Source organism: Manduca sexta, chromosome 23 (assembly GCF_014839805.1).
Source record: "Manduca sexta isolate Smith_Timp_Sample1 chromosome 23, JHU_Msex_v1.0, whole genome shotgun sequence".
In the NCBI taxonomy this organism is placed as follows: Eukaryota; Metazoa; Arthropoda; class Insecta; order Lepidoptera; family Sphingidae; genus Manduca; species Manduca sexta.
Genome location: NC_051137.1, coordinates 14,483,630 through 14,511,111, shown reverse-complemented (window position 1 = coordinate 14,511,111; position 27,482 = coordinate 14,483,630). Strand labels below are relative to the sequence as shown.

The window sequence follows — 27,482 nt, the reverse complement described above, 5'->3', positions numbered from 1 at the left end:
CGCCACTTATCATCTCTGCAGGTGACTAAGCACTTAGCGTATTGATTTCCCACAACTTCGACCTGTGAATTGTGAGATTTGAGGGTATCTTATGTTTTTTTATGAATGTACTAGGCATGCGTGGCGATCGTCATCAAGTAAATGTAATGCTCGTTTCATAAAGCAAATACGTAATGTATTTTAAATATATTAATATATTGAGTAGCCTATTGCCATATAGAACTGGAATTCTAGCCCTGAAAGTCACAAAGTTTATTACCCCACTTTTAATTTGAATCGAATTGAAATGAAATGAAATGATTTATTTGGATGTGTAAAATGTTATACATTATTTTGATTCCGTCAATATTAACTCTACCACCAGTTCGGAAAGCAGTTTTCACCAGAGAAGAACGGGCAAGAAACTCTGGTGTTGCTCTTTTCAATCAAATTGACAAATAAAACAATTCAAATCAAACATAATCCAGTGGCGAAGGGTGAAATTTTCCGAAAGAGAACCTGACACAACATATTAGTAAATATTTATGCATGAACGCGGTCCACCAATCGTTCTAATGATAATTGAGAAAGGGAAGCCGATAGAAATCGGGTTACATGGACCCTTCGCCACTACTATGGTCACCTCATGTAGATACTCCCAGGTGTAATATGCTTAAAATTATTTGTCCTATATTTTTTTTTTTTCTAGTTATATTGACCTTAATTTCGCTTTCTCTGAGTGCGACTCAACACCTGACCGGTTTAGGTTTAGTACACGCCGCTGAGCGATGGGTGAAATGGGCACTCACCATCGATCTCATTGTAATTATTATGTCAAAAGCCGCCATTAAAACGTCAAGTGCCGCCGATTTGTATCGTTTATCGCTAAATTATGGATTTTTCTCTAACCATTTATGTTTAAAGAGGTTATTGCTTGCTCTTTTAAAATATCTTTAGTTGTAAATTTCTGAAGATATCGATAATTGCATACAATTATGTTCCTGATATAATACTATGCTCTACTTTTTAGTTGTTTCTAGATTCTTCTCTGTAATAATAACAAGGCCGTCGAACAGGGGATTCACCTTATAGTAAATGAAAATAATGATAAGTTAACTCCGACAAATACTGATAGAAAAATTTTAGCTGTCTTAACGATTTTGACTGTTAATATGTTAAGGCATTTTGCCAGTTTCATTCTTTGTGTGAAAACTCCAAATTATCGATTACTATAGTCTATATCTTTTGCTTTTATACAACTAAATGACAAGACGAGCAAGCGACTCGTCTGGAACAACCTACCACTACTACTACTACTACTACCACTCATGGACAGTAGAAGCAACTTGGAACGTCGCTCGAACTTTAAATCACAAAGAACTACGTGGCACAAGCGAACAAATTGACAGACTCAACTATTTTATGGTAAATTACTTATGAATTATAACTGCATGGTAGGCGCAGTTGTAATGAACTACGACTGCGGTGCTGAGGTTTCGGGTTTTGTTCCCAGGAGTCACTAGTTCTTTTTGCTCAATATTAGCCTGGAGTCCGAAGTGATGCCTGATATGACTACATGCTTGCACCCTGTAAGTGGTGAAGGGTCCATATAACATGATTTCTGCCGGCTTCCCTTTCGTAATTTATATCTAATTATCATCAGAACGATTTGAAGATCGGTATTACACATATTAGTACCTATATATTGATTGTATTGCGTTTCGAAAAATTTAATTCTGCGCCTCTGCACCCTATCATATCATTAAGACACTTGGCGAAAAGTGGGTATATTATCCCATTTACCAGCGGAATGTTTGCCGGCAAACATGACAGCTACATGACATTACGTGTGTCACGAGAATATAACATTATTTACTACATAATAAGGTTATTTTTCCGTGACACGCGTAATGTCATGTAGCTGTCATGTTTGCCGGCAAACATTCCGAGGCTAAATGGGTTAATTGCGCCCCTCTTAGCCTTTAGAAGCCGTAAGTGTGTGTATGTACGAAGATTTATAATCTCATGCCACTTCGAACCATATTCTAACTATTATTAGAAATTGAACAATATCGCTCTGTGCACAATTAATTGGTGTCCATGTTTGGGCGACACTTGCCGCGGCGCGTAACGCCCGAGCGCCGTCGGCACTGCACCGACTCTCGGCTCTGTGTAAACGTGTTGTTCCGTTGTCGTCGCCCACGGTGCGCGTGTTGTGGGCGGGTGTACTACCTGATTTAGTCGGACGGCTAAGGTTGCCACTAGTCTGGATGTTAGTCAGCTTGCAAGTTGTTTGGAGTCATGGGTAGTATCTAGTAGTTTGACTTTGCTGTTGCTAACGGATTCGCTTGTGCACGAGTTTCTTGCCCGTTCTTCTCTGGTGAAAACTGCTTTCCGAACTGGTGGTAGAGTTAATATTGACGGAATCTAAATAATGTATAACATTTTACAGATTCAAATAAATCATTTCATTTCATTTCACGAACCTTTTTAAATTTCCTACAATTGATATTATTTCTCTTTCTTTGAACCTCTGATACACCCCTACTGTATAAATTGTATGTTATATAGCTTCTATCCTCGCGTGTGCGCACTCAAGTTAACAGCAACAACCCTAAACGTGACCCAGTTCAGTGAGATTTCCACTTTGTCCCAAGCGGCCGACGCGACGTTCAGAGGCGTTCAATTATTTCCAGATTGATATACAGACCGAAAGGCAGCCGCTATTGATTTACAAACACCAGTGCGAATACAGTACAGTAGTGTTGATTAATTGCGAAATGGCCGGTTATCGGTGGTTGATTTATTATTTTAATTGATTGAATTTCTTCGTCTGTCTGTCTGTTTATGATGAGGGTGATTGCGGTGAGGTTGGCAGGTTTATGAGGATGCTCTAATAGATATTGTTGAGGTGTTTGATGTTCACGGTGTCCGTTATTGGAGATGTATACGTGCTTTTTTAATGGTGGCTTACAAGTAGAAATATTAATACAATTTAGTTGTTATAATTATGGGATTTGTTGAATAAACCAGTTAGATTGAGAAATGTTTTAGAAAATGTACCAAAGTAAATACGATATGACGGCATAAAACATACAACTGACAAAGTAAAATAGATTACACTTCTTTGTTGGAGATTCCTTATTTAAAAATGTTACGACGCTAACAGGCTTATTTTATGACTTTATTGAAGACTAGAATTTTAATAATTAACTTTAGCCGTATACTGAGTTTTTTTTTTTCGAAAAATTCGTATGGGAAAAATAAGCTGTTTTCCTACTTGAACTTAAACATAATCGAACTCAACTATAGATGTCCTTAGCATGCCGTGCAGAACAGTGAACAACTGTTAATAAGTACGTTTAAATTAATTGATACCTCATTATAGTTTATACTTGTGTATATCAAGATTGTCCTGTAACGGAGTGGACAGAGATACAAATCTATAGATACGAGATCGCCCGCTGTTACCGCTTGTGAACACTATTAATTCCTGTTCCCTTACATTGGAACTGTTTTAGTGCGATCTAGTGATAATTCGAAAATAGACCTTATCTCGAAAACGGTAGGGAACTAAATAGCATTTATTGCGATCTAATCAGAAATGTGGTTTTGAAAACTGTAATAACTGGTTTTTCAAGAGGATTAGATGATTTTAATTTCTATGTTTAATGCGATGCGAAATGCGATGAAAAATTTGCTCAAAATATCTAAAATAAGTAAAAACACGTTAATTTATTGTATAAATGTGAAATGTGTAAATAGCGATTCTTAAAAAAAGTTGATCGCATAACGATTTACTTTATACGTACGTAATTGATAAATTTTTCTTGAAAATAACTAGCTTCAAGCGAGACTCGCAGTAAAATATATGATTAATATCTAGTTTTACCTGTACCTAATTATTTGATCGATGTCTCTTGAAAATAACTACTTTCAATGAAACCTTGTAACTATTATACAGACTTTCTCTATTTGTAGTAGGAAGTCCAATTAACTTTAAGATTACTTGAAATATTATAAACCAAAAACCTACTATAATCTATAATTCCCTTCATTTCATTTGTGTGTCAATCTTTGCGTTGGTTCCACAAAAAATAACAAGCATTGCCTTTAGCCGCGAGTCGTGACGCCTAGAGACGTCCAGTGAAACGGGTTTCCGTGCTATGGCGTGAATTTGCATTTTTTCGCGACATTCCTCGGTATACGGGTCGTTCGATGCACGACTAACTCCAGTAATAATATTGATATAAAATGCGATGATAAAATGTCTTTAGTTATATGTATAAGCGACTTTATTTAAGTAATAATTAAATATTCTCATGTACCTTAACTTATCATAAGTGCAACTATGTTTGCCTGCGTGATGAATAAAGTATTTCATTTTATTTTAGGATAGCTAGATATCATCCACAAATAACGTTATTTATTGTAGCTTTACTTATTTTTCAAATGTCATCGCGTTTTTAGATCAGAGATAAATGAAAATATATGTATGTTATTTAAAATGGAGCGTTTCTTAAATTTTAGATTTGGAAATATATAAAAGAACTTTATGGTAAGTGGTTTTCGATGTGATTCCACATATAATAGTGTTTTAATGGAAAGTAGGATCGTTAAATAATGATAAACATTGATTTTCTGTCTGCGCTTTGTTACTTTCAATTGGCTACAATTGGCACTGATAAAATGATGGCGCAGTGATCAAGGTACTAAATTTAATATGCGTCATCCCTTTCAGTTGTCTGGTCCCCCATTAAGATTCCATTCTTTAGGGATAATGTTAGGCAGACGCTACCTAAATACATGCTTGATCCGACTAACCACCGTTTTACTAATAATCAAATAACTCTATTAGACTGTAATTAGTACCCAAACTTGATGTAATGAAGAGCTGAACACTGTCTCTCAAGATATAAGCTTGCCTAGTTTGAGAGGCAGGGTTAATTAATTATGTCAATCTACAAATATTAGATTCTTCTGCTATTGTAACAATGTGTTGTGAATCATTGTTTTTCTATTTTCATATGGTCCTGTACCTAATCATTAAGGAATAAATAAATAAACAATCGCAATCGCTTTTTACGATCCATCGCAAAATTTGACCAATCAGGACGAACTATGTTTTATCATTCTTACAAATGATACGAACAGTGGGTACCTTGGGTACACCTCTACCTAACTCTTTATGGAAAAAGGCGTGATGTGTGGTATCTGTATTTATCCTTATAAAAATATAACCACGCCGTGTTTAAAAACAAAACAAATCAATATAAATATAAAGCGCAGTAAAATTACATATATTAATATCGTATTGAAATAAAACAATTTTATCGATCGAAATGATAAGCCGCAATTAAATGCTTATCGTATTGCATTAACCTTTCTAAATGTTACTCAATGAAGGACGCGAATAACGGTCACACTTGTTTATATTTAATTACAATTAAATAAGACGTGATGTTTATTTATTATTATTTACCAAATTAACCAAAAGTACACTTTGCCTTGAATTAAAACAAATATCTCTTAGGTTGCAACATACTAATACGATTAAATTGAGATCATAGCATTGGCGAAGCGATCACACCTCGATTCCTACAGGCTTCCCTTTTAGGTTTTGGTTGATACTAGACACAATATTTAATAAGTAAATTATAAATTTACAAAATATTAGGTTGTGAACAATAATAATAGTTTAAGATTAATCCTTAAATTGAGATCATAGCATTGGCGATGCGTCCACACACCTAGATTCCTACCGGCTTCCCTTTTAGGTTTTGGTTGATACTAGACACAATATTTAATAGGTAAATTATAAATTTGCAAAATAACCTATGAACAATAATAATACTTTAAGTTCGCTGTCTTAGTTTTTGTTTTCCGTTAAGTTGATCGCGATATGTTAACTGATGCCAAAGTTTGAATCCTTGGGTTCCTTTTTGACAAATATCACCCTTCGCCACTGGATCTTAGGACAAAAACTACACCTCAGTCCCTACACTAGGCACGACCTGTATCTTAGACGACCGATTTACATACTTACCTAGAATAAAATCAATTTTGAAAGATTTATAAATTGTGATTAGAATCTTCATGTTATACTAATTTTGCTAACTAATTAAGCATTCTAAAGCTTGACACTAACATAACCTCTAAATACGGTTTAATATCAATACAATATTCGAACCCCAATTGATTGTACCGATTGAAGTTCAAAATCCACGAAACGATTCTTGCAATAACACCATGCACCGCGCCGTCCTAGAAAACTATTGTTATTTATGGCCGATCCTTCGGTAAACCGCTTGCGAACAGTCAGGCCATTGATCCCACGCAGCGAAAGCTACAGTACAGGCCTCATTGGCACTTGTACAGTGTTTAAGACCTACGCAGACGACCGATATCGGTCTGATAATTATCGTGGTATAACTTTTATTTGTTACTATAATGTTTTAAAGGAAATCGGAGTAGTCGTTTCGATTTTTATGTGAGAAAATTGTGTACGCAATGATAATAAGACACTATAAAATCTGAGACCGACTAAAATCGGTCGTTGCCGACGATAAATCGTAACCGACAAATATCGTAGGTTTATGTCGTAAAGCTAGATATTGCTGGATTCGGGCTAACTGTGCTAAATGGGACATAAATCTCGACGTACAGCCCTCACTGGCCATTGATTTTATTCATCGACTCGCGTTCCATGTTGAACCGTTTTGTATGGATATCGCGGTTGTAATGTCGGCCGCAATGGTTATTTTACGTCCGATATTTGCTTGTAAATACGGTTTAGTAGTTTTATATTAGGTTTAAAGTTGGTTCCGTCGTGTTGACCGATTTCGTGATTTTATTGGTATGGAAGGGTTATTTTGTTAAATAAATTGCATTTTGTAAGAGTTAAGGTTTGTTTGGCTTTTTAACCTCTATCAGTGAGTCTGTCATGGCTATTACCGCTAGCTAGGTCCCTAAATCTTCCATATCATAAAATGATGGTTGGACATTTCTCAGTTGTTGATAATTTATTTATTTCTAATTCCAAGTTGACCCAATTTAAAGTGACCCAAAAAACAATACCGACTTAAAAAGGAACCAGCAAAGTCAAATCATTAGTTCTTTTCAAATTTCCGCAATATTTTTTCTATCTTCTATTCAAAAAGTAACAGTTTCACCCTTTCAAACTGGCTGAATTTTTACAGTACAAATCTCAGGGAGTAGTTGTTGAAAGGCCTCCCCCAAACGAGGCGCACTCGACCCCGTTTCCTTCAGTTTTTACTTCGCCTGAAGCCATGTTGGGCTAAGCCTCGGCATACAAGTTGTTTGTGAACAAAGACTTGTGACGTGAAGAGTAATATTGGATGGAAATCGTAATGTATACAGTATTTTTCGATATTAAATATTATTTAGTACGTTAATATTATTTTTCATTGGTCCTGCGCCTGATAGATCTGGGGAGATGTCGGTTTGCCGTCTCACCGGACTATGAGACTTGAGAGTGAAGGAACAGAGAGTGCAACGGTGTATTGCGCATACACTTGTGCACTATAATATCTCCTGCGTACCTGGTTGATCTCCGTTGAGATTGGCCGCCGCGGCCGGAATTCGGCAGAGGGATTCATTCATTCATTATTTTTCAATGGAATTGTGATGATCTTTTAAGTACAAATCACAATAGTATTAAAATTTAATCCACGTTAAAATTATTTTATTCTGAAGAAATAGTTCAACTGCGACATTGACAAACAAACCTTGCATTTTGGATATATGATATTGCTAGGAACTTACCTTCCACAGCAGCAATCAGAACTGCTGGTACTGCAGCAAGGAGCTCAATGAAGGTTCCCATTATTAGCACAATAGGTATTACTGTGCTACATTTCTTAAAATATTTTGTTTTTCCTCTCCTTTTATTGTACATGTTATACTTTCTTTTAATTTAAACACATGTCCCAACTATTTCGCCTTTTTTTTTTCCTTTCTGTCATTAGACCAAGGAAGTGACGCTCCAATTCCTCAATCAACTTCCAACTAAAACCAACGCATTACTGGCAACATCTATAAATTGTCTCACCGACGAAATTGCGTCAACGAGAGGGAACTTCAATCTAACGCCATTCATGTCACGAACAAATTGACTCGGTATAAATAAAGCGTTCATGATGGGATGAAATGGAAAGTGGTGTGTGATTGACGTCGGCTTGAGGTCATTACGTATTGAGGTTCTGTAAGAGATTTGACGGGTTGATGTGTCGTTTTTGACCAAGTTTAAAATGGAGAAGCCCCGGGTCAGTTTTTTGGTGATTTAATATCTGGATGTAAAAGAAATGATAAGAGAGAGATAAGAAAATGAGGTACGATAAAAAATTATACAACGTACGTAATATTTTTGTAATTATAATTACATGACATAAAATCTTTTGCTTGCTGATAAGTGATGTTGTTTTTAGCTTCGCTCAATTAAGCCTCTGTTATCTACATTTATTTGCGGAAAATATCAGAGCTTTTCAAGATCGCACAATAGCACCGCGATTCCAGACCAAACTGTTTCTTCGGATAGAAAATTATTCATGAGCTGATATACAGCCGAACACTATAAATGATTTCAATTGCAATCTTTGTACAGTTCCGAGAATCTGAACTATTAAACAATATAAATCACCTGCAACCAAGTATAACAAACTTACTTCTGATTGGTAAATTTTCCAGATCGATCCGAAGGTAACGTTTGAGATCGTTTATTGAAACCGGCCGTTACCAGTAAAATACTTCTAGCAGAACATTTCGTTACTTAATTATTAAACTAGCACGAACGATAATGCATGTATTTTTATGCGCATATTTAACATATTCATGAAACCTGTTGGTATTGTTTGGTTGGCTATCGTGACACGTAAACTTTAGTAAATAAAACGCTTTCTAGATCTTTCCTAATTGCCTAAACGTTATATGGAACAGAATTTTAATTTTATTGACATGACCTTTAATACGAAAGCATTTAGGTGATTATTGATAAACCAGATTTGGACTCATCTAAAAGATTTTTTAAGGCGATACCTCAAGGTCCATTTTCATACATTTTGTTTCACCTTTAATCTGGGTAACTAAACAAGTATTGGCAAGTAAAGAATTTAAATTCACGTCTAGTTAGTGATTAGTTCTCGCAGTTGAAAGAAAAACGTAAAAATAATTAATAATCATGGATATTTCGGCCTTTAAAATTTAATATGACGAAATTTGAAATGTATGAAAATGGACCTTGAGGTATCGCCTTAAATACTGACATGGTATAAACCAGCGTACCTGAAAAGTTCTCTATAGGTATTTTAAATGTGTATGAAGTCTACCAATCCGCACTAGGCCAGCGTGGTGGACTAAGGCCGAGTACCTCTCATTAGTAAAGGAGGCCAGTGCCCTGCAGTGGGACAGTATATAATACAGGGCTGATATTATTATTATTACGGCATAATTACTTTTTCGAATGCTTGGTGTAATATGTTGTATCTCTAGATTCTCAAGTACTATGCCGGAGTCTTGACTGGAAAATGGTTGACTTCACAACTTGATCCATTGTACTATGAATTCATAAGACAAGTTTTTTATTGTGTCAGTCGAGTCAAGTAACATATTAGAATTGACACCACTAGCAATAACATTGAAATATTCTTAATAAGTATTAAAGTCGTACAAATAAATCGATATTTATCCACAATAAACAACCGAATGAAACAATAAACAGCGAAGTTTATAAGTACGTTGGGAGTTAACTGTACGGCGGTTAGTGATTGCGTGCTTTAATTACGATGCAAGGCTACTTAGTTATAGGGTTGGCGCTTAGGCAGGGGTGAAGAAACGAGTTATGCGACTATGGTTTTGTTTGTGGGAAGATATAATTATTCTGCAATAGTCCTTGAATGGGTAGCAGACACAAGAGGCTTACACCTGTGACTTTTTTAAAATTATGGATCTATATTTTGTGAATTATCACTTGCTTTGACGGCAAAGGAAAACATCGAGAAGAAACCTGCATACCTAAGAAGTTCTCTATTCGAATTTTGAGGGTTTGTGAAGTCTACCTATCCGCACCAGGTCTGCGTGGTTGACTAAGGCCTAACCCCTATCAGCAATAGATGAGGCCCGGGGTCAACAGTGGGACAGTATATAATACAGGGCTGATATTATTATCCTCTTCACTATAAAGCCTATTATCATGCAGAATGAAGACAAAATATCCAATGCCTCCAGACATTTCGCCAATCCTGTACACTGCACGATATAATTCGATACTGACCGCCCGAGGGCATTACCCAACGTAACGTGACTTCGGCGTGTGCACTCATGTGATGGTCTGGCTTTCGGGACACGGTTCTTTGTGTGTTACTTGCATTAGTTTTAACTAGGTCGAGTTGTGGAAATATGATTGTTTAAGCTTTGAATAAGTATTATTTTAATAACTCAATCAATTTTCACAAATTAATAATTGTTCTTTATGGTTTCTTATACAATTGAATTTTAGAACGAGTAAGTCTTTTGCGTCGCATGTCGTGTCGCTTACGGTCCGTCATCACTACGTAGTATAAAACAAAGTCGCTTTCTCTGTCCCTATGTCCCTTTGTATGCTTAAATCTTTAAAACTACGCAACGGATTTTGATGCGTTTTTTTTTTAATAGATACAGTGATTCAATAGGTAAGTTTATATGTATAATAACATCCATTAAATAGTGGAGAAATACTGTTATTTTGTTATGCTACACCCGTGCGAAGCCAGAGCGGGCCGCAATGTTTTTATATACAACGTTCACAGTTTTTCTGTAGTGTATTTAGTATGAGCATTGCACCCGTACGAAGCCGGGGCGGGTCGCTATTTGAGTTATAAAAAAATATATAGCAACCAATACTGCGCCACATAAACATTGCGGCGTAGTTTGTGAATTATAAAAAAAAAACTACATACACCATTTCCGTGTAATCATTACTATCACAATTGTAAAACACAGATCTCACTGTTAGATATGCTATCTGCAATGTAAATAGAATCACGGCGCTTATCATGCGAGTATATAACACGCTCGTAATTGTGAATTAGATGACGTCAGATGTTTGCACGGGAACGATTAATTTGTTCGTTAACCCGGCGCTGATAATGGAGGAGGATGGGCTTGCATGGCATATCGTGTGATATTTTTGCTTGCAGTGGTTGATTGTGGCTTTAAGATGTGTAAAGTTTAAACGGTGAGCATGAAATATTAAAAAAATCTGTGTAATTATTTAACCCGATGATACGTCCGTTAAAACGATTCTATCTTCGAATTTTTTTTTTTTATTTGATCCTTATGAAATGGCACAATCCTGCTATCTGCCAGAGACTAAAGCTACGTGCAGCTAAAACTTATTTTTTTTTTCAAGTTTATAATTTGTACTTTATGTATGTTTCGATTTAAGTAATAAAGAGTAAAAACTCTTTATTACTTAAATCCAAGTAAATATTATGTTATCTCACAAAATATAATCGAATATAGAGGACAATGACTCATCTTGTGTTTTGGAATAAAAATACGTTTTATCCCTAATTTATTGCTCTCTCTTACCCTGCTTGTTTTATACTTTTTGAACACACAATAACGCTAAAATCCCTATTCTATTATGAAGTAATAGTTTTAAAACACGAATCTAAACGTAAAACCTAAAAAAACACAATCGAATTATGCCACCTTGCTCTTTTCTTACCGTCACAATAACCATCTGTCCCCATCCTCCTATACACACTTGCATAACATTCACTTTACAATGTATTCTCATGACTGTGCCGTAATATACAAGCAACACGAGTATTGAGTGCGCGTGCGCAGCGACACGCGCCCACGTGCATGACAACTATGAAATACGCATCCTGAGAACATTACTCTGAGATTGTAATGGCAACGTACGTAAGTGCGGTTTCTGTAGGTAAAACGTGAGGTACTGGTACCTCTGAAAGGATAGGCAGAGAGGTAGCGATGGAATTATAATGTATTCACGGTTAGTCGAGCTTAATTTAATAAATTGTCGAGAGAGAAGCGATAATATGACTCTATCGTAATTTAGAGCTCTTATTTTTATTCCACCATGTAAAATTTTTAATACATGACCTTTTTTAATACAATATCAAAACCTACGATCATTGCCTCTAAAGATTACACAAAGTAGACTATAATTCATTCTATACTTAGTTCTAATTATAGTACATATATGTTTACTATATACGGACAAATCCCAAAGAATGCAGCACAGTTTCCTGTCTAGTATTTATCATACTTGATTTAGTTTTTACAACTGCAACTGACCTTGGAGGTGTAGATTATCGCACAAAGCGTCTATAAATGACCTTTCGCTCGTGCCCGTCGACCCGTGGCGACCTTTATCAGATCATGTGTGTGTTGGAGGTCGAGCCACGCTGGTTTATCATGCGTGATGACTTCTGTTTGCTTCGATGATCTAATTATCACGGTAGAGTATTAGGCCTATTGGTTTTAGCATTAGAACCTACAGAGAAGACATGACCAGGAAGAAAAACATTATCGTGTCTTGATAAAATAAGGAATTAATATCTTATACAATGTTTTAATGAAACTTAAAATTGTGTGACTGAAAGTGTGATAGTAGTGACCATAGGAGATGTAAAAAAAATACTTTCTAGAATATTTATTTTGTTTATATACATAAACTTTTTATTTTACATCAGATTTTCAAGAAGACAACTATGTTATTATGTCAGTTATTAATGCTATGTCAAAATAACCCTGTATGTGTAACAACCACGAGGCAACCAGTCTCATGTATATTAAACAAAAATTAAAAACGTACACGAATAAAAATACTAAACCCTTACTCGAAAGATACTCCAAGCTTATAGGTCATATAACAAAGGGACACTGTCACCCTTAGCAAGCGACAGCTGTTGCCACGTCGTAACAGACATCTTGTGCCCTCTATAGTCAACTGGTTAGTATTGTAGAGCGAGAGAAGAAATCGTTTTAATATTGTTTGATGAGCATGATGAATAATAATATTTGATTTAGAAATATTTATTCAAGTAGTCTGATTTGTTTACTAGAATTTTGCGTGAGTGATGAAAGTTGCCTTGACGTTCGTTCACGTGTCCTAACCTATTTTTAACCGACTTAAAAAAGGAGGAGGTTTTCAATTCAACGTGTATTTTTTTTTAAAGTTTCGGAAAAGTATTTTTTTTTTATTTGTAAGGATATGCTCCCAAATTGGTCCTATAGAAATATTTTAAAATCGGTGCAATAGTTCGATTTCTAAAAAGAAATAATTTTGTTTAAGGCACTAGTGTATTTCTCATTTACCACCTAAAGAAAGGAACCTTTTACGCTTATTGAACTATGCATAACCCTAGTATTATAATTTTCTTGTCAGATGTGTCGCAATCGTATAATCTCCGACACCACGCCGCTAAACACTGTGACATAACGCGATTCGAACCTGCGACCTTTAGTAAATCATGTCGATCTACGGGTTACGGGAAGTTGGGACCGGCTGCGCCGGCGCAGCGCGTGACACCGCAGTCTGATTATGTTATGTGATCACCCCGGAATCGAATCTACGCCGCCGGCGTTAATGTCCTTTTCCTGGATAAAATATAGCCAGTGTTAAAATCAGTCAACCTCAAGAAAGTCCCGTCAAAATCGGTTTAGCCGATTCTTTTTATTCTTACGGAAATGACTGCTAATATTTTGATAAATATACATTTTAAATGGAATGTTTATGTATTTGGAACGTGTGAACCATAATATGAGCTTAAGAATAAATATAATTTCGAAATGAAAAAAAAACTCATTTTGTTTATTTATATAAATTACAGATTCAATGTTAAGGTACCTAGCACCTCACTACAGCTTAGTCTACGCTCAAAAATGTGTCTCAAATCTGAATTATTTCGCTATCCCAGAAAATTTAATTTATCAAACATCCAAAATTGTTTTATCGAACATTAGATTCACAGATGAAATATCCAATATCCAATCTTATTATCGTTTAAATCATTTCGAACAGACGAAACGGGTCGGCGGTCGCATAAATATTTAACGGTTGGGGGATACGGCCCGGGGGGGGATAGGAGATCTATTTTCTGCACCGTTGGCTCATTATTGTCTATTGAATGGAACTGTGCCTGCTTTAAATAAGGATTTATCGATATTTGATGGTATTACGGTATCGAAGCCGCGGGCTGAACACGTATAGCTCAATACGTATTTATGACAAGATTCCACGCGGAATTGGAATGCATATGTAACGTCAAAACGGCCCAGCGAAAGATCAGCGCTGGTTTTTTATCAGCATATGCTGAGCTGGGTTCGCTTTTGTGACGAGCAAATAGATTTAAGTGTATTAAATTTGTAATTACCTATATTATGTACTAGCTTTTGCTCGCGGCTCCGCCCGCGCTATAAAGTTTTTCAGGCTAAAGTTTTCCGTTATAAAAATAGTAGTTTCCCGGGAGCCTATGTTCTTCCCAGGGTCTCAAACTGTCTCCATACCAAATTTCATCTTAATACGTTAGGTAGTTTTTGAGTTTAACACGTTAAGGCAGACAGATGCAGCGGGGAGCTTTGTTATATTATTTAGAACTTTTTAAGTGAAACAATCCCGTCATACATCATTGTTGCATAAATTTAACCGTTTACGCAGCGCAGGCAACGGAAGCTCTCAAAACTCATAATTTTCCCCGTTTTTGCAACATGTTTCATTACTGCTCCGCTCCTATTGGTTATAGCATGATGATATATAGCCTATAGCACTCCAGGAACAAAGGGCTATCCAACACAAAAAGATTTTTTCAGTTCAAACCGGTAGTTCCTGAGATTAGCCATTACTGCTCCGCTCCTATTGGTCATAGCGTGATGATATATAGCTTATAGCGGTCCACAAATAAAGGGCTCTCCAATACAAAACGATTTTTTTTAGTTGAAACCGGTAGTTTCTGAGATTAGCCATTACTGCTCCGCTCCTATTGGTCATAGCGTGATGATATATAACTTTGAGCACTCCACAAACAAAGGACTATTCAACACAAAAAATATTTTTTCAGTTCGAATCGGTAGTTCCTGAGATTAGCCATTACTGCTCCGCTCCTATTGAATATAGCGTGATGATATATAGCCTATAGCTCTCCACGAATAAAGGGCTATCCAACGCAAAAAGAATTTTTCAGTTTGGACCGGTAGTTCCTGAGATTAGCCATTACTGCCCCGCTCCTATTGGGTATAGCGTGATGATATATAGCCTATAGCACTCCACGAATAAAGGGCTATCCAACGCAAAAAGAATTTTTCAGTTTGGACCGGTAGTTCCTGAGATTAGCCATTACTGCCCCGCTCCTATTGGGTATAGCGTGATGATATATAGCCTATAGCACTCCACGAATAAAGGGCTATCCAACGCAAAAATAATTTTTCAGTTTGTACCGGTAGTTCCTGAGCTTAGCCATTACTGCCCCGCTCCTATTGGGTATAGCGTGATGATATATAGCCTATAGCACTCCACGAACAAAGGGCTATCCAACGCAAAAAGAATTTTTCAATTTGGACCGGTAGTTCCTGAGATTAGCGCGTTCAAACAAACAAACAAACAAACAAACAAACAAACAAACTCTTCAGCTTTATATAATAGTATAGATTTTGGCTTGTTACAAATAAATATTTTCTTTCTTATTCTTCTTCAATACATGTCATGCGTTTAGTCCATAAACTATTGTATAAAATTATATTGTCATAAGTTTGATGTTAATTGACACCTGATATATTCGGACATTATTACTACTGAAGTTATTTCTTAAAGAGACTCTCACGTCCTAGTCCTCAATGTAATTGAATTTTTATATAACATGCTACCTGAGAAGGTCTCTATAGGAATTTTAAGGGTGTATGAAGTATACCTACCCACAATAGGCCAGTGAGTTGGACTAAGGACTAAATGCCTCTCAGTAGTGGAGGCCCGTGCCCAGCAGTGAGACAGTATACAATACAGGGCTGATAGAAAAATCACGAAGTTAATGAAATCAAAATACACAAAACTAATAACTTGATACCCATAAATTGTCAGATATCGTGAAAAATTAAGAAATGACTACGGTTCATTGAATATCTTAATCCTTGGCGATTCCTTATTTCAAAACCACGGGGAATACACGCGCAGCGTACAGAGAATTACCGTCCATATTTGAATTTCTAAACTTGAATGAGAGACGCTTTTATTGCTTCAATACGTATCGGATACGAGGAATACGATAAGAATGAAGGTTTGATGGAATCTATTTACATTCATGTTTTTAGATCAATTTATAGCTTGCGGAATCATTTTCCTATTTACACGATTATTGGCGAAATTTAAACTATAATGTTATATATCCATTACCAAAACAAATATAACCAGTAAGTAAATGACATTCCAAAAAACATCAACATATAAGTGCAAAAATATAAATGTTCCAATTTCAATACCGTTAAATTATAATTTTGCTGTACCATTTCGATAAGACAAACGCATACAGAAAACGGCTGTGCAACTACATCTTCGGCTATTTCTCACAGCTTTCGAAACATAGCTTAGTTTGTACGCCCCATTTAGTGTTAGGTTTTGCACAATATCTCACATCTCCATACAGTTTAAGTGCCGGCTTGCCCAATAACCAAGTCTCGTAAAATGGATAGAAAGCAATAACAAATATAGAAATAACAAAAGGCAGACAAACAGCATCGACCCGCGACCCTTTCGCACATAAATTAATATATTCAATTATTTGCATGCAGTTCGGTGCGCGGAGCGATACCGCGCCCATTGAACTGCTGTTCATGTAATCTCGTGGCGGGCTGTGGGCTGTGGCGGCGTTGGCGCGGATTTGTGAGGATGGGGGATGATCCCCCGTCGCTTGAATATAAAAATAAATAAGTTATAGTACATGTTAATACCAATATAAATGCCTTCTTATGTTTACGCGAATTTTGGACATTGAAAACTATTAGCGGATGTTTCGCGGTTTTTTTTATTATTCTTTATCTCCTGACGTTTCGAAGACTTTGTGGCCTTCATGGAGTCTGTTAGTTAGTGGTGACCATTGAGGCTGGATAGTCTACGAAACGATGGCAGATAATAAAAATATAAATAACCGCGATAAAATATTTTTATTTCAATATTAATGCCTCAATCGGCGCAAATATTTTTGCCACAAATCCGTACTTAGGTAGATACATTTTTAGTACTTACTTTCATGTGCATCAATTTCAATGGTTTGTACTTGGAGTCCCTAATACAAGATTTAGCATAATATTTAAAATGCTTAATTAAAGTTATTTTAAAAAAACATATTACAAAAATAAGATTTTAGAAACAGAAATATAAGTTCCGAATAATAAGAATACAATTTACGCTCCATTAAACGTATCACATCACATACCCATATCTAGTCCTAATACTGTATTTAATTTACATTTCCCCGTATCGTGTGCCGACTGCGGCCCGCCCGTGTACAATCCGATGGCCTATTGAGATCGTCGTCTAAGCCCCGCTGGCCGTTTTCCAACACAATGCGCGGTGTTACGTGTATTTGATTAATTGGCGCGATACGACACCGTGTTTGATCACACCGTGTCACTGTGTTGTAAGTGTCGCCTGTTTCGGGACGTTGAATGCGGACTAATTGTTGTAGATTGGCGCTTGAATTGTTTTTAGTCGATTGTTTGAAGTGTTGGTTACAAACACACGTAAAGTTGAATAAGGGATATAGAAGAAACAATTAATCATGCTCGAACTGTTCTATAATTTAAAGCCGTTTTTAATTAACGATTTCGAGAATGAACCAATTAGAATAACTCTTTTGTAAGCGACAGAAATACTTTGTTCTGATTGGTCCATTTTTGAAATAGATCGAAATAACGATTGGAATTGTTTATTGAAAATGGCGGTTAGAGAAATTATGCAATTATCGACTAATGACGCGCGGTTAAATAATATAGGGTTCTAGTATTTTCCGATGCGCTTGCAGACAGTGTAAATAAACATTGTAGATAATAGTATATTATGAATGTAATTCACGTGGATATTTCTTTTCTAGACGAATCATAAAAATAATAAATTATGTGTTTGTTTATGTTTTATTATCATTTTTTATATAACCGAATGAGAACACAGACAGGTCACCCCCAAATTATTACTCATATATAATCGAAACCGGTTTGAAGTTTAAACAAAAAGGACATCGCGCACGGCTCGTGACACTTGTTACTCAAGTCTTAGAGTGGCTACTAATTATACTGGCTAGCGATTACAATGTCCTTCAAGTAGGAACAGGTGCTTGCACATTGCATGTATTCTGAAATGGTCCGAGCTGCGGTAATCTGTAGTTACCAAAACTGTCGCTTGCATATGACACCTACTATTTATTCTATACCTACACTGTGTCAGTGTCGAGTGTTCTTCTCTGTCGCATTTATAGTATCTATTGACCATTAGAACGATTTGTAGACCGCATTTATAAATATTTGTAGTACCTATAGTGGATGTCAGGTTTCCTTTCGGAAAATTCCACCCTCCGTCATTGTTGTCTGCATAAGTTGATTAAAATTTGCAAATTAATACAATTTATTAAATCGATATTTTCTGTACACTGTCTAGCTTTGAATGTTAAAATTTTTAGTTTCGCCACTCTTGACATTTAATTTTTTTATGCATCCGTCGATAAAGCGTCGTTTCTCGAACGAGTTCCTATCTCACGTCAAATAACATAATTCCCACTTTAGGATCAAAACGAATGGCATTGCAGACGTGAGAAACCTAAAAAGCATTCATCGTACTGAAAATTGTGTGAATTAAATAAGAATTGTACGTGAATGTTTTCAACGATTGGAAAGCCAATTTGAGTATGTGTCAAAACTTCGAAGTTAGTGAACAGTGAACTAGACACTATCTGTTTGTCGTGCCGCTGCGTGCCCGTGACGGTGCCGTGACGTTGTCGTGTCGCCGCAGACACGTGAGGGTCCTGTCGTGATAGGTGCATCGGTGCGTCGCCAATGCGCCGGCGGCGGTTGCAGGATGTCGCCGCCGCGGGCGCTGCTTGCGGCTCTGCTGATATGTCAACTGCTGTCCTACGGTGGCCACCAAGGACTCACCAAGATATTTTACACGTAAGAGACAAATGGCATTTTCGTTTATAAAGTCTGCATTTTGTATGCAATACTCGTGATTATGAAATAATTACTTGTTATTTTTGGTAATAACACGATGTTAAAGATAATAAAGATCATATTCGATCATAACTGTCTTCTGGTTACATTGTGGTTTTTCTTAGGAAAATGATATATCGATGAATCGATAAGTACAATCGATAGCAGAATGGGATTCATTTCGATCTTAGGAATTTTTCAATCGTGATAAATTTAGCAATTGTACATCATAGTAGGTAGCAATTGATTGAAATAAATGCCCACATACTGAGTGTGCCTTCAATTTGTTGAACTTAACCTCGGAATTCTTGGCAAAATCTGCTATGATGGTTAATTATGTATAATAGTTATTTAAAGTAGCTCTACCTCCCTTGCGTGGTTGTCGTTCAACCTTGTTCAGCTACAAACCTTCTGAGAGTATATTATTTAGTTTTATGGAAGTAGAAATAGACATTGTGGTGGTACCTACTCAGGCGGACTCTCACATATGAGAGACCTACCACCAGTAAACAGTAAATATGTCACTTTAGTTTATTGATTGAAGTTTCACACATCAAACCATATACTCAATACTCATTATGATCTACGCCCTGCACCGATGCCGTCTCACACAATGTTTGTAAACCGCTTTCACTGTATATACACGCAGAATGTAAATTGGTAAGTGCGAGAGAGATTTTGTTGCGAATCTATGTTAACATTGCTAAGTTTTGCGCCGAGATCGGTCCGCATTTTCACCGTATCTAGACTCTAGTAAGAGATACGACTGTACCAGTGCTAGAAAGTTGTTGGAACGATTTACTGCGACAGATTTCGGGGTTTTGTTGGCTGGTGCGGGTGTATTTACGCGTTTCGGGACGCTAAGAATTGTAATATGCGAAATAATGTAACAATTACACGTGGTATCGACCTCACACTAAGGTCTTATTATAAGATCACACAAATTATTGTAATGCAACATACGTTTGGGTTCATTACTAGTATTTACGATAAACTTAAATGATGTCCCACAAAACAAGAAGAAGAGAAGAACTACAAACAGACATACAAATCCTACCTTTTCATAATATCCCTGCACTGATTATGTAACACAAGATATGCTTAGCTGTCACACGAAATCTATAGCGGACCGGTTGCACTTTGAGAAGTTGCAATGTTCTATTTCTATGAAAATCATTTGCATATTATCTGTTTGAATATTAAATAATGATTGCAGAATACAGATGTTTGCATTGTCGCACCGGCTGCGATGAAAATGGTCCAACAACATACCGATGATTTTTATTGATATTACGTGCCGACTAATAAACGTAAACAATTTCTAGATAAACGAATGTTCTGTCTGGCCTAAAGATTATAGAATACGATTTATTTTTGTAAAGTAACGAGTAATTCAGTTTTAAAGCGTGTCTAAAGGGAAAAATTAAAAACTGCTCAGTATTTTTTAGAAAACTTAGACTATTTAAACTTCGCGCGAATGTGAATTTTAAAATATCAATTTAGCTCCCAAATTGTTTTTGAATAGTAATAAACGAAAAGCCGCAGTTCGAAATGAATTATAGCTAAGAAGTTTTTAGGGTTAGTTAGCAATAAATAAATATTTTTTAAATCACCACTTCTTATAAACAAATCACTAGTATTATGGTTTTGTAGTAAAAGACAAACCATAGAAGTACTTGAAGGGTCAGGGTACTATGAACCGAATGCTGATTGTTTCAATTGCCACCAATGCGGTCAATCATCATAAATTCGTTTTGAACAACACAATGTCGTATTGTTGTATTTTTATTACTGTAAAGTTATAAACTGTTTTGTTACAAAGCGCTAGCGTTTTAACCGATATTAGCATGATTAAATAGTTCATGTGTTTCTTGCAGTCATATATTTCAGTGATTGTATACAGACAAACGCTGGCGGTAGGAAACTGTAAAAGGGGCACAAATAAGCGGAATATTTCTTAATAATGTACCAACGAAATACACAGAATTAATACGGTTACAACACCGTCATATTACTGAAGTTTTCATTCATGGTATGGCGTGGAATCTTTCGATATTCCAACGAAAAACTGAACTTTAATGCTTCCTACCAGTATATTGATTATTTGTTTTAATGATCTTTTTAAAATGATTTGTGTATTATCATTAATTAAATTTCAAATTTCCGACATGATATAGAATGTATTAATATAAATCGTTTGCGGTTCCGAGCGAGGCCCGCATGCCATTGGTGCGTGTGTTATCTCGCCCGCGTTATGTCCGTCTGTATGTTGTAATATCTGGTTCAAGGCGTCCTGGCTCGAGGACTTGCACTATAGACGTTGCAGTGTTGTTACTCAGTTTAATGTTGCAATATTAAGACTTGGGTTTTTCTATTATTCCACACTTAAACAATTTTTTATATAGACTCTGGAACGAAAACGAAGGAAACAATAATACATTTTATTCCGATTTATTGATCAATAATGCTGCTAATATGTAACAAAAAGATGGTTCAATAGTTTTCAGATTTTCACTTGGTTGTATAGTTTTGATTGATTGGATCGAGGATGCCTCACCTGGGTTTCTCCGTCTCCTAATCGCTGCAGTCCTGTAGGTCGATTGTAGTTAAGGCCCAGGCGCTGTGATACAACGTGGTACCTTGCCACCTCGACACAGGGCTGCAGCCGGCCCGCGCTCCGTCGGGAGCTGGGCCGCCACTCGTCACACAACAACCTCCCGGTGACAGGCGATCGCTGAAGCGTCACGGACGCCGAACTGTTTACCCAAGAGAGAGTAAATAAGTTTTAAATGCATAATTGGTTATATAGTCATTAGGATGACGAGGCGTCCGTGACCAACAGGATCACGAGTCGCGGGACGCACCGCGACGATGGGTCAGTAGTTGAAGAAAACCCAGAGGAGGACAGTACATTCACTTCGCGCTCCGTATATATACTGCGCGCGAGAAAAATGTCTATAGCGCGATGCAGGGTTTTGCGTTATAACTCGAAAACCTCGCGACTTATTTCTCGTGTTATTATTATTATATCAAACATTTCACAATGTAGAAATGGTGTGAGAAAGTGAAATTACGGTTTCATTCAGCATTTTGATGTATTTTTGATATTTACGGTTTGGGAATCAACGCCTTTCATTGGTGGATTTCATCTCGTGACGTAATCGACTGACTATCGCGAGTGGCGCATGCCGTCGCCCGCGTCGGGGAAGTCCTGGCGAGTTTACTATGGGAAATATCGGTCGTGCCAACACAAACTAAACCTTAAGTCAAGCGCGTTAGATGTGTAATTTAAGAATTTATCCTGGTTAGTTACATATTATGATAATATTATACGTGGACGTATCCACGTCCAAAATTAATAATTTTTTAAACAAGAAGTATTCCGCTCGACTTTAATAACATGTTTCTTTTCTCAATTAACTTCTGTTAGCGACTCTACCCACTTGAGGCCTGTTCTCGAGATAAAATTTAGACTCATCAACGTTATACCTAATACTCGTACCAACATCATAATTAATTATTAGGTATAATCTTTTATCTACTCGAATGAACTGTTTCTATGAATTCCAGTGATTTAATCTAGTATTCAAACCCAGATTCTCCTAGCTCACAGCCCATATATTTACACTATTGTAAAACCAAAGGCAACATTTGTATGTACTAAAAAACAATTTAATAATTATTACAATTTGTCTTTCCAGGTTACCTGACACGGGGCAGCCTCCTGTGCTCATCTCGCTAGCAGATAACGCCAAACTGGATTTAAGGAACCCCGACGAGCTGCTTTACGTCAACGACTCGGACGAGCACAACGACACCAAGACGTACTCCGTCAGGGGCGGCGACGAGCCAGAGGAAGACGACGAGAAGACAGAAGAAGAAGAGAAAGAGAACACCGAGCCCCGGCTTGTCGTCAAAGCAAAACCCGTTCACGAGACCAGACTTATAGAAGATGCATTTCCATCGACCACTGCCGAGCCAGAGGTCGCAGAATCTCAACCCGACGAACAGAAGGAGCCAGAAATAGAGAACATTCCGGTGAAGCCAGAGACGCCGCAGGAGGACATACCCTCCTTTTCGGAGTGGGCACAGAAACAACTCGCCGAAGCCGAGAAAAAAGACACAGTACTGAATCACTCGAGTCAACCTAGTCATAGTAATACGAATTTTAGTAGTAAAAGCACAAAATTGCGATCGAAAAATTACGCGTCTCTGGCGTGCGGCGCCAAGATCGTGGCCGTCAACCCGGAGGCGGGCTCAGCCAGCTCCATACTGTCCCCGAACAGGGACGAGTACATGCTCAACACCTGCAACAGCCGCATCTGGTTCGTGGTCGAACTGTGCGAGGCGGTGCAGGCGCAGAAAATAGAAATAGCCAACTTTGAGTTGTTCTCTTCTACGCCTAAAGACATAGCCGTGTATTTCAGCGATCGTTTCCCGACTCGAGACTGGGCCAGTGTCGGCCAGTTCACTGCTCAAGACATGCGAGATGTCCAAAGTTTTGATTTATTTCCACATTTGTTTGGAAAATTTATTAAAGTTGAAATGCTATCGCATCACGGTTCGGAGCACTACTGCCCCATTTCCTTGTTCAAAGTGTACGGAACGTCAGAATTTGAAGTGTTGGAAAAAGAGAATTCCCAGCACGCTGCTCACATAGATGAAGATGAAGACGATGAAATAATAGACGTGCCCGACATCCCGGCAGTAGAGACGGAGCCCTCGAAGAATCTGTTCGGCTCCGCGCGAGACGCCGTCATGTCCATCATGAAGAAAGCGGCGCAAGCGTTAGTCAAAACGGAAGTTCCTAAGAACGTGTCGTGCGAACACAACGACACGTCTATAGACAAAGTGTACAAACGGTGTTGCTCTCCCAGCCATATTATTGTATGTGATAACTGCAGTGAGACGCTATACAATGAAGTGTACGAACTCATTAGCTGTAGCTCGGACAAGTTAGTTAGTTTAGTGCGTCAAGTGTTCCTCCGCGAGACGTTGAAGTGCACCGGCATCTGCCAACAGTTCGGTTTAGATTTTAAAAGTACAAAGACAATAGAGTTTAGTGATGAACGTGTCGCTTATATGAACGCCTTATTCCCGCAAAAGTATTTAGCCGCCTTGTGTAATATTTTAGCTATTAAAGAGAAAAAAGTCGTTTTAAACACCAGTTTCGAAACTGAAACCAATGTTACCACAAACATAACTATCGACGAATCACCGCAGACCGTGACGGGCGAGACTAATGCCGAACAAGAAATAAAACTCGCGCCCGATAAGGCGAACGGATCTGACGATAAAATTAATGAAACTGTTCAATCGGAAGACAAACCACTCATAGACATGATCGGGGAGGGCAGTACAATTTCTGTAGAAATGCCAAAGGAAGAGGGAGATAGTGGTGACGAGAAAAAAGAAGACACGCCTGTATCTGACGAGAAATTAGTTCAAGAACAACCAGAGATCACACCGGATGTACCCAAATCAGTAGAAACGAACGTTGAACAAGAAAAAGATGGCGCTTCAAAGACCGAAATCAAGAATGGCAAGCCAGACATTGCGGAGAGACCTAAAGAGAATGGTGGTGATGAAGTAACCGATCAGATAATGATAGATAACGACAGCTTCATGTCTGAATTGGACCAGATGGCGGTGGACCCGGTCCCGGCGGGGGCAGGGGTGCAGCCTTCGCAGAATCAGAACCAACAACAGAGCACATTGCAGAAGGAGTCCGTGTTCTTGCGGCTATCTAATAGAGTAAAGGTTGGTATACAACTGTCATACAGGGTCATTTTAACATTACATTAGTAAATAAAACCACATACTTATCTTCTTGAAAATAACTTTTACATTAAGATACCCGAATATTAGATGTAAATAAATGCAAGATACAAAAGAAAAGAACAATAAAGAGTATTTTAAACTGGAAAATGACCTAAATAAAACAAAGAGTAAAATTGGAATTTGGATCAAAATATTACATAACATACATACATAACATCACGCATTTTATCCCCGAAGGGGTACGCAGAGGCGCAACTAGGGCACCCACTTTTCGCCAAGTATGTTCCGTCCCATGATGTGATAGGGGGCGAGCCTATCGCCATATCGGGCACAAATTCCAGACTCCGGGTTGATACTGAGCAGAAAAACCCAAATATCACTTTGCCCGACCTGGGATTCGAATCCAGGACCTCAGAGCGCTATTGTACCGGACGTGCAACACAACTACGCCACCGAGGCAGTCAAATATTAGTTATTCATTAATGAATTTTTCCATAATGTTAGCAGATGTCAAGAAGAGTATGTGGTTACATGTATTATCGTAATGTCATAATGACACTATATTGTATAATTACCCGATTCATAAATTATTGCAATATACATCATACAGTACGAGTATACATTTATGCTGTGTTGCAAAAACAAAAGTTCCATTCTTTGCATACCTTGATTATTCCACCTCCATTACCGTGCAGGCGATGATGCCTCTGAAACAGTACATAAGCGGGTTCGAAGTCCGCCGTAAGACAAACTTCATTATTGGGTGTTGTGTATGTGCAAGATTGGAACTATGTATTACATTCTTTGACTAGTAAACATAATTATTATTAATAAAATGGCCATGACCAATATTTATAACAATAAATAAATAACGAGTATCAAAAATGAGGACTAAAACTGGTCTATAGGATTATTTTAATATTTTAGAAACCACCGTTAAGTTTAGATTTTAGAAACATGCACATAATTAACGGTGTTTTATATTTATATTTCCTTGTGCGTATTTTAATGGTTATTTTTTTATTTTCAGACACTAGAACGAAACATGTCTCTGTCGGGACAATATTTGGAAGAGCTGAGCAGGCGATACAAGAAACAAGTGGAGGAAATGCAAAAGACATTCGAGAAAACGGTGCAGCAGATGTCGGAGGAAAGGAAAAAGAGCAACGAGCGGGAACAGAAGTATCTGGAGCAGATGACGATCCTGCAGGAGCAAATGGGACAGATGGCGGCCGCGATACAAACTCTCATGGACGAGAGGGACAGCTGGTTTGGCAACATTAACTTCTTCAAATTTGTCGTGTTCCAAATGGTCATTGTGGCGGCCATATTCTATTACATCACAAAGAGACGGAGAATCGAGCCAATCATGGTGCCTGTACCCAAAAAGACAAGGAAAAAACAAGACAAGTTTAGAAGAAAATCAGTTGAAGGCGTAAGTGGTCACGCGACGCCCTCGGCCAAGAAAAGAAGGCCCAGCGAGGAAGCCTTGCAGATAGCGAGGCAATCTGCGGAGGAACACAGAGAGGACGATGAGGGTGAGTGGCAAGTCGCCAGAAAGAACAGGAGAAGAAAGACGTCAGTGATACACAGAGCTGCGGAGACGGAACAAAAAGACTGGTCGAGACAAGACAGTATTGTAAAACTGCAAGACAATCCCATACCGTTGGACGAAGAGGAATATATAGCTCCCGTGTCAGAGCCGAAAGAGTTCATTGAGACGGAAATAATCGAGCCGCCGAGGGCAGAACTGCCGAAAACGAACGGGTCCTTCTTCAACAATTTGAAAACGAAGACTATGAAGACGAGGAGATTGTCTTCGCCGGCGTTTTTGAGGACCCTGAGCAGACAGAGCAGTCGGAGCACGCCCAGTCCCGTCGTCAGGAATATTGAGCCGCTTTTCAACGGGAAGTTGGGCAAGAAGGCCGCTTCAGAGTCGCCTACTGGCAGCCTGTGGTCAGAGTCGACGGAAATCTCCCAAAACGGACAACAGGACAGCGACAGCGGCGGCGGCAAGAAGAAGAAAAGTCTCAAGAATATATTGAAAAAAGTGTTTTGAGGACAATCGTTTAGTGTTAAAAATATTTCCTAATCGCTTACTGACTAAGCGCGTTGCTATTGTAATTTATTTCATTGCGAATATTAATTGTACTGTTTAAATTATTGTATAAATGATATTGTTGTTTATGTGTAGACCTCATAGGTGCCAATTGTGATAAAATAGGGAGCCTAATGTTTGTTGTATGATTTGATTTAGTTTGCTTGTTAGTGTGCGTGTATGTGTGGAGGACAATAACGAAGCGGCAGCGAGTGCTAGTCTCGACGAGTGTTCGGTAACAAAGAAACGGCATTAAATGCATTCGTATTACTTAATGAGTTTCATTTTATATTCACTAATGCCGGCTGCAGACAGAAAACTAAGTTACGCTTGCCGCGGATGGTCTACAACCCGTAGAAATAAACAAGCAAATGATTGCTCAAATATAGAGTAAAAAATCTGAACAAAA

At 37.7% G+C, this 27,482-nt stretch overlaps 1 protein-coding gene across 4 annotated transcripts in view; it reads left to right on the top strand.

Moving 5' to 3' along the window:
- The window catches only part of LOC115445965 (SUN domain-containing ossification factor), a 102,844-nt gene extending 75,501 nt beyond the window's left edge, over positions 1–27,343 (top strand). Inside the window, exons 2-4 of one of the 4 annotated variants that reach the window (XM_037441812.1) lie at positions 18,795–19,155; positions 22,896–24,954; positions 26,006–27,343. In XM_037441812.1, coding sequence (XP_037297709.1) covers positions 19,064–19,155; positions 22,896–24,954; positions 26,006–27,034 — 3,180 coding nt within the window. In that variant the 5' untranslated portion in view covers positions 18,795–19,063 and the 3' untranslated portion in view covers positions 27,035–27,343. Of the gene's footprint in view, positions 1–18,759; positions 19,156–22,895; positions 24,955–26,005 lie in introns of those variants that run through there. The other 3 variants (XM_030172490.2, XM_030172491.2, XM_030172489.2) reach the window with 3 other exon arrangements.
- Positions 27,344–27,482: the final 139 nt, after the last annotated feature.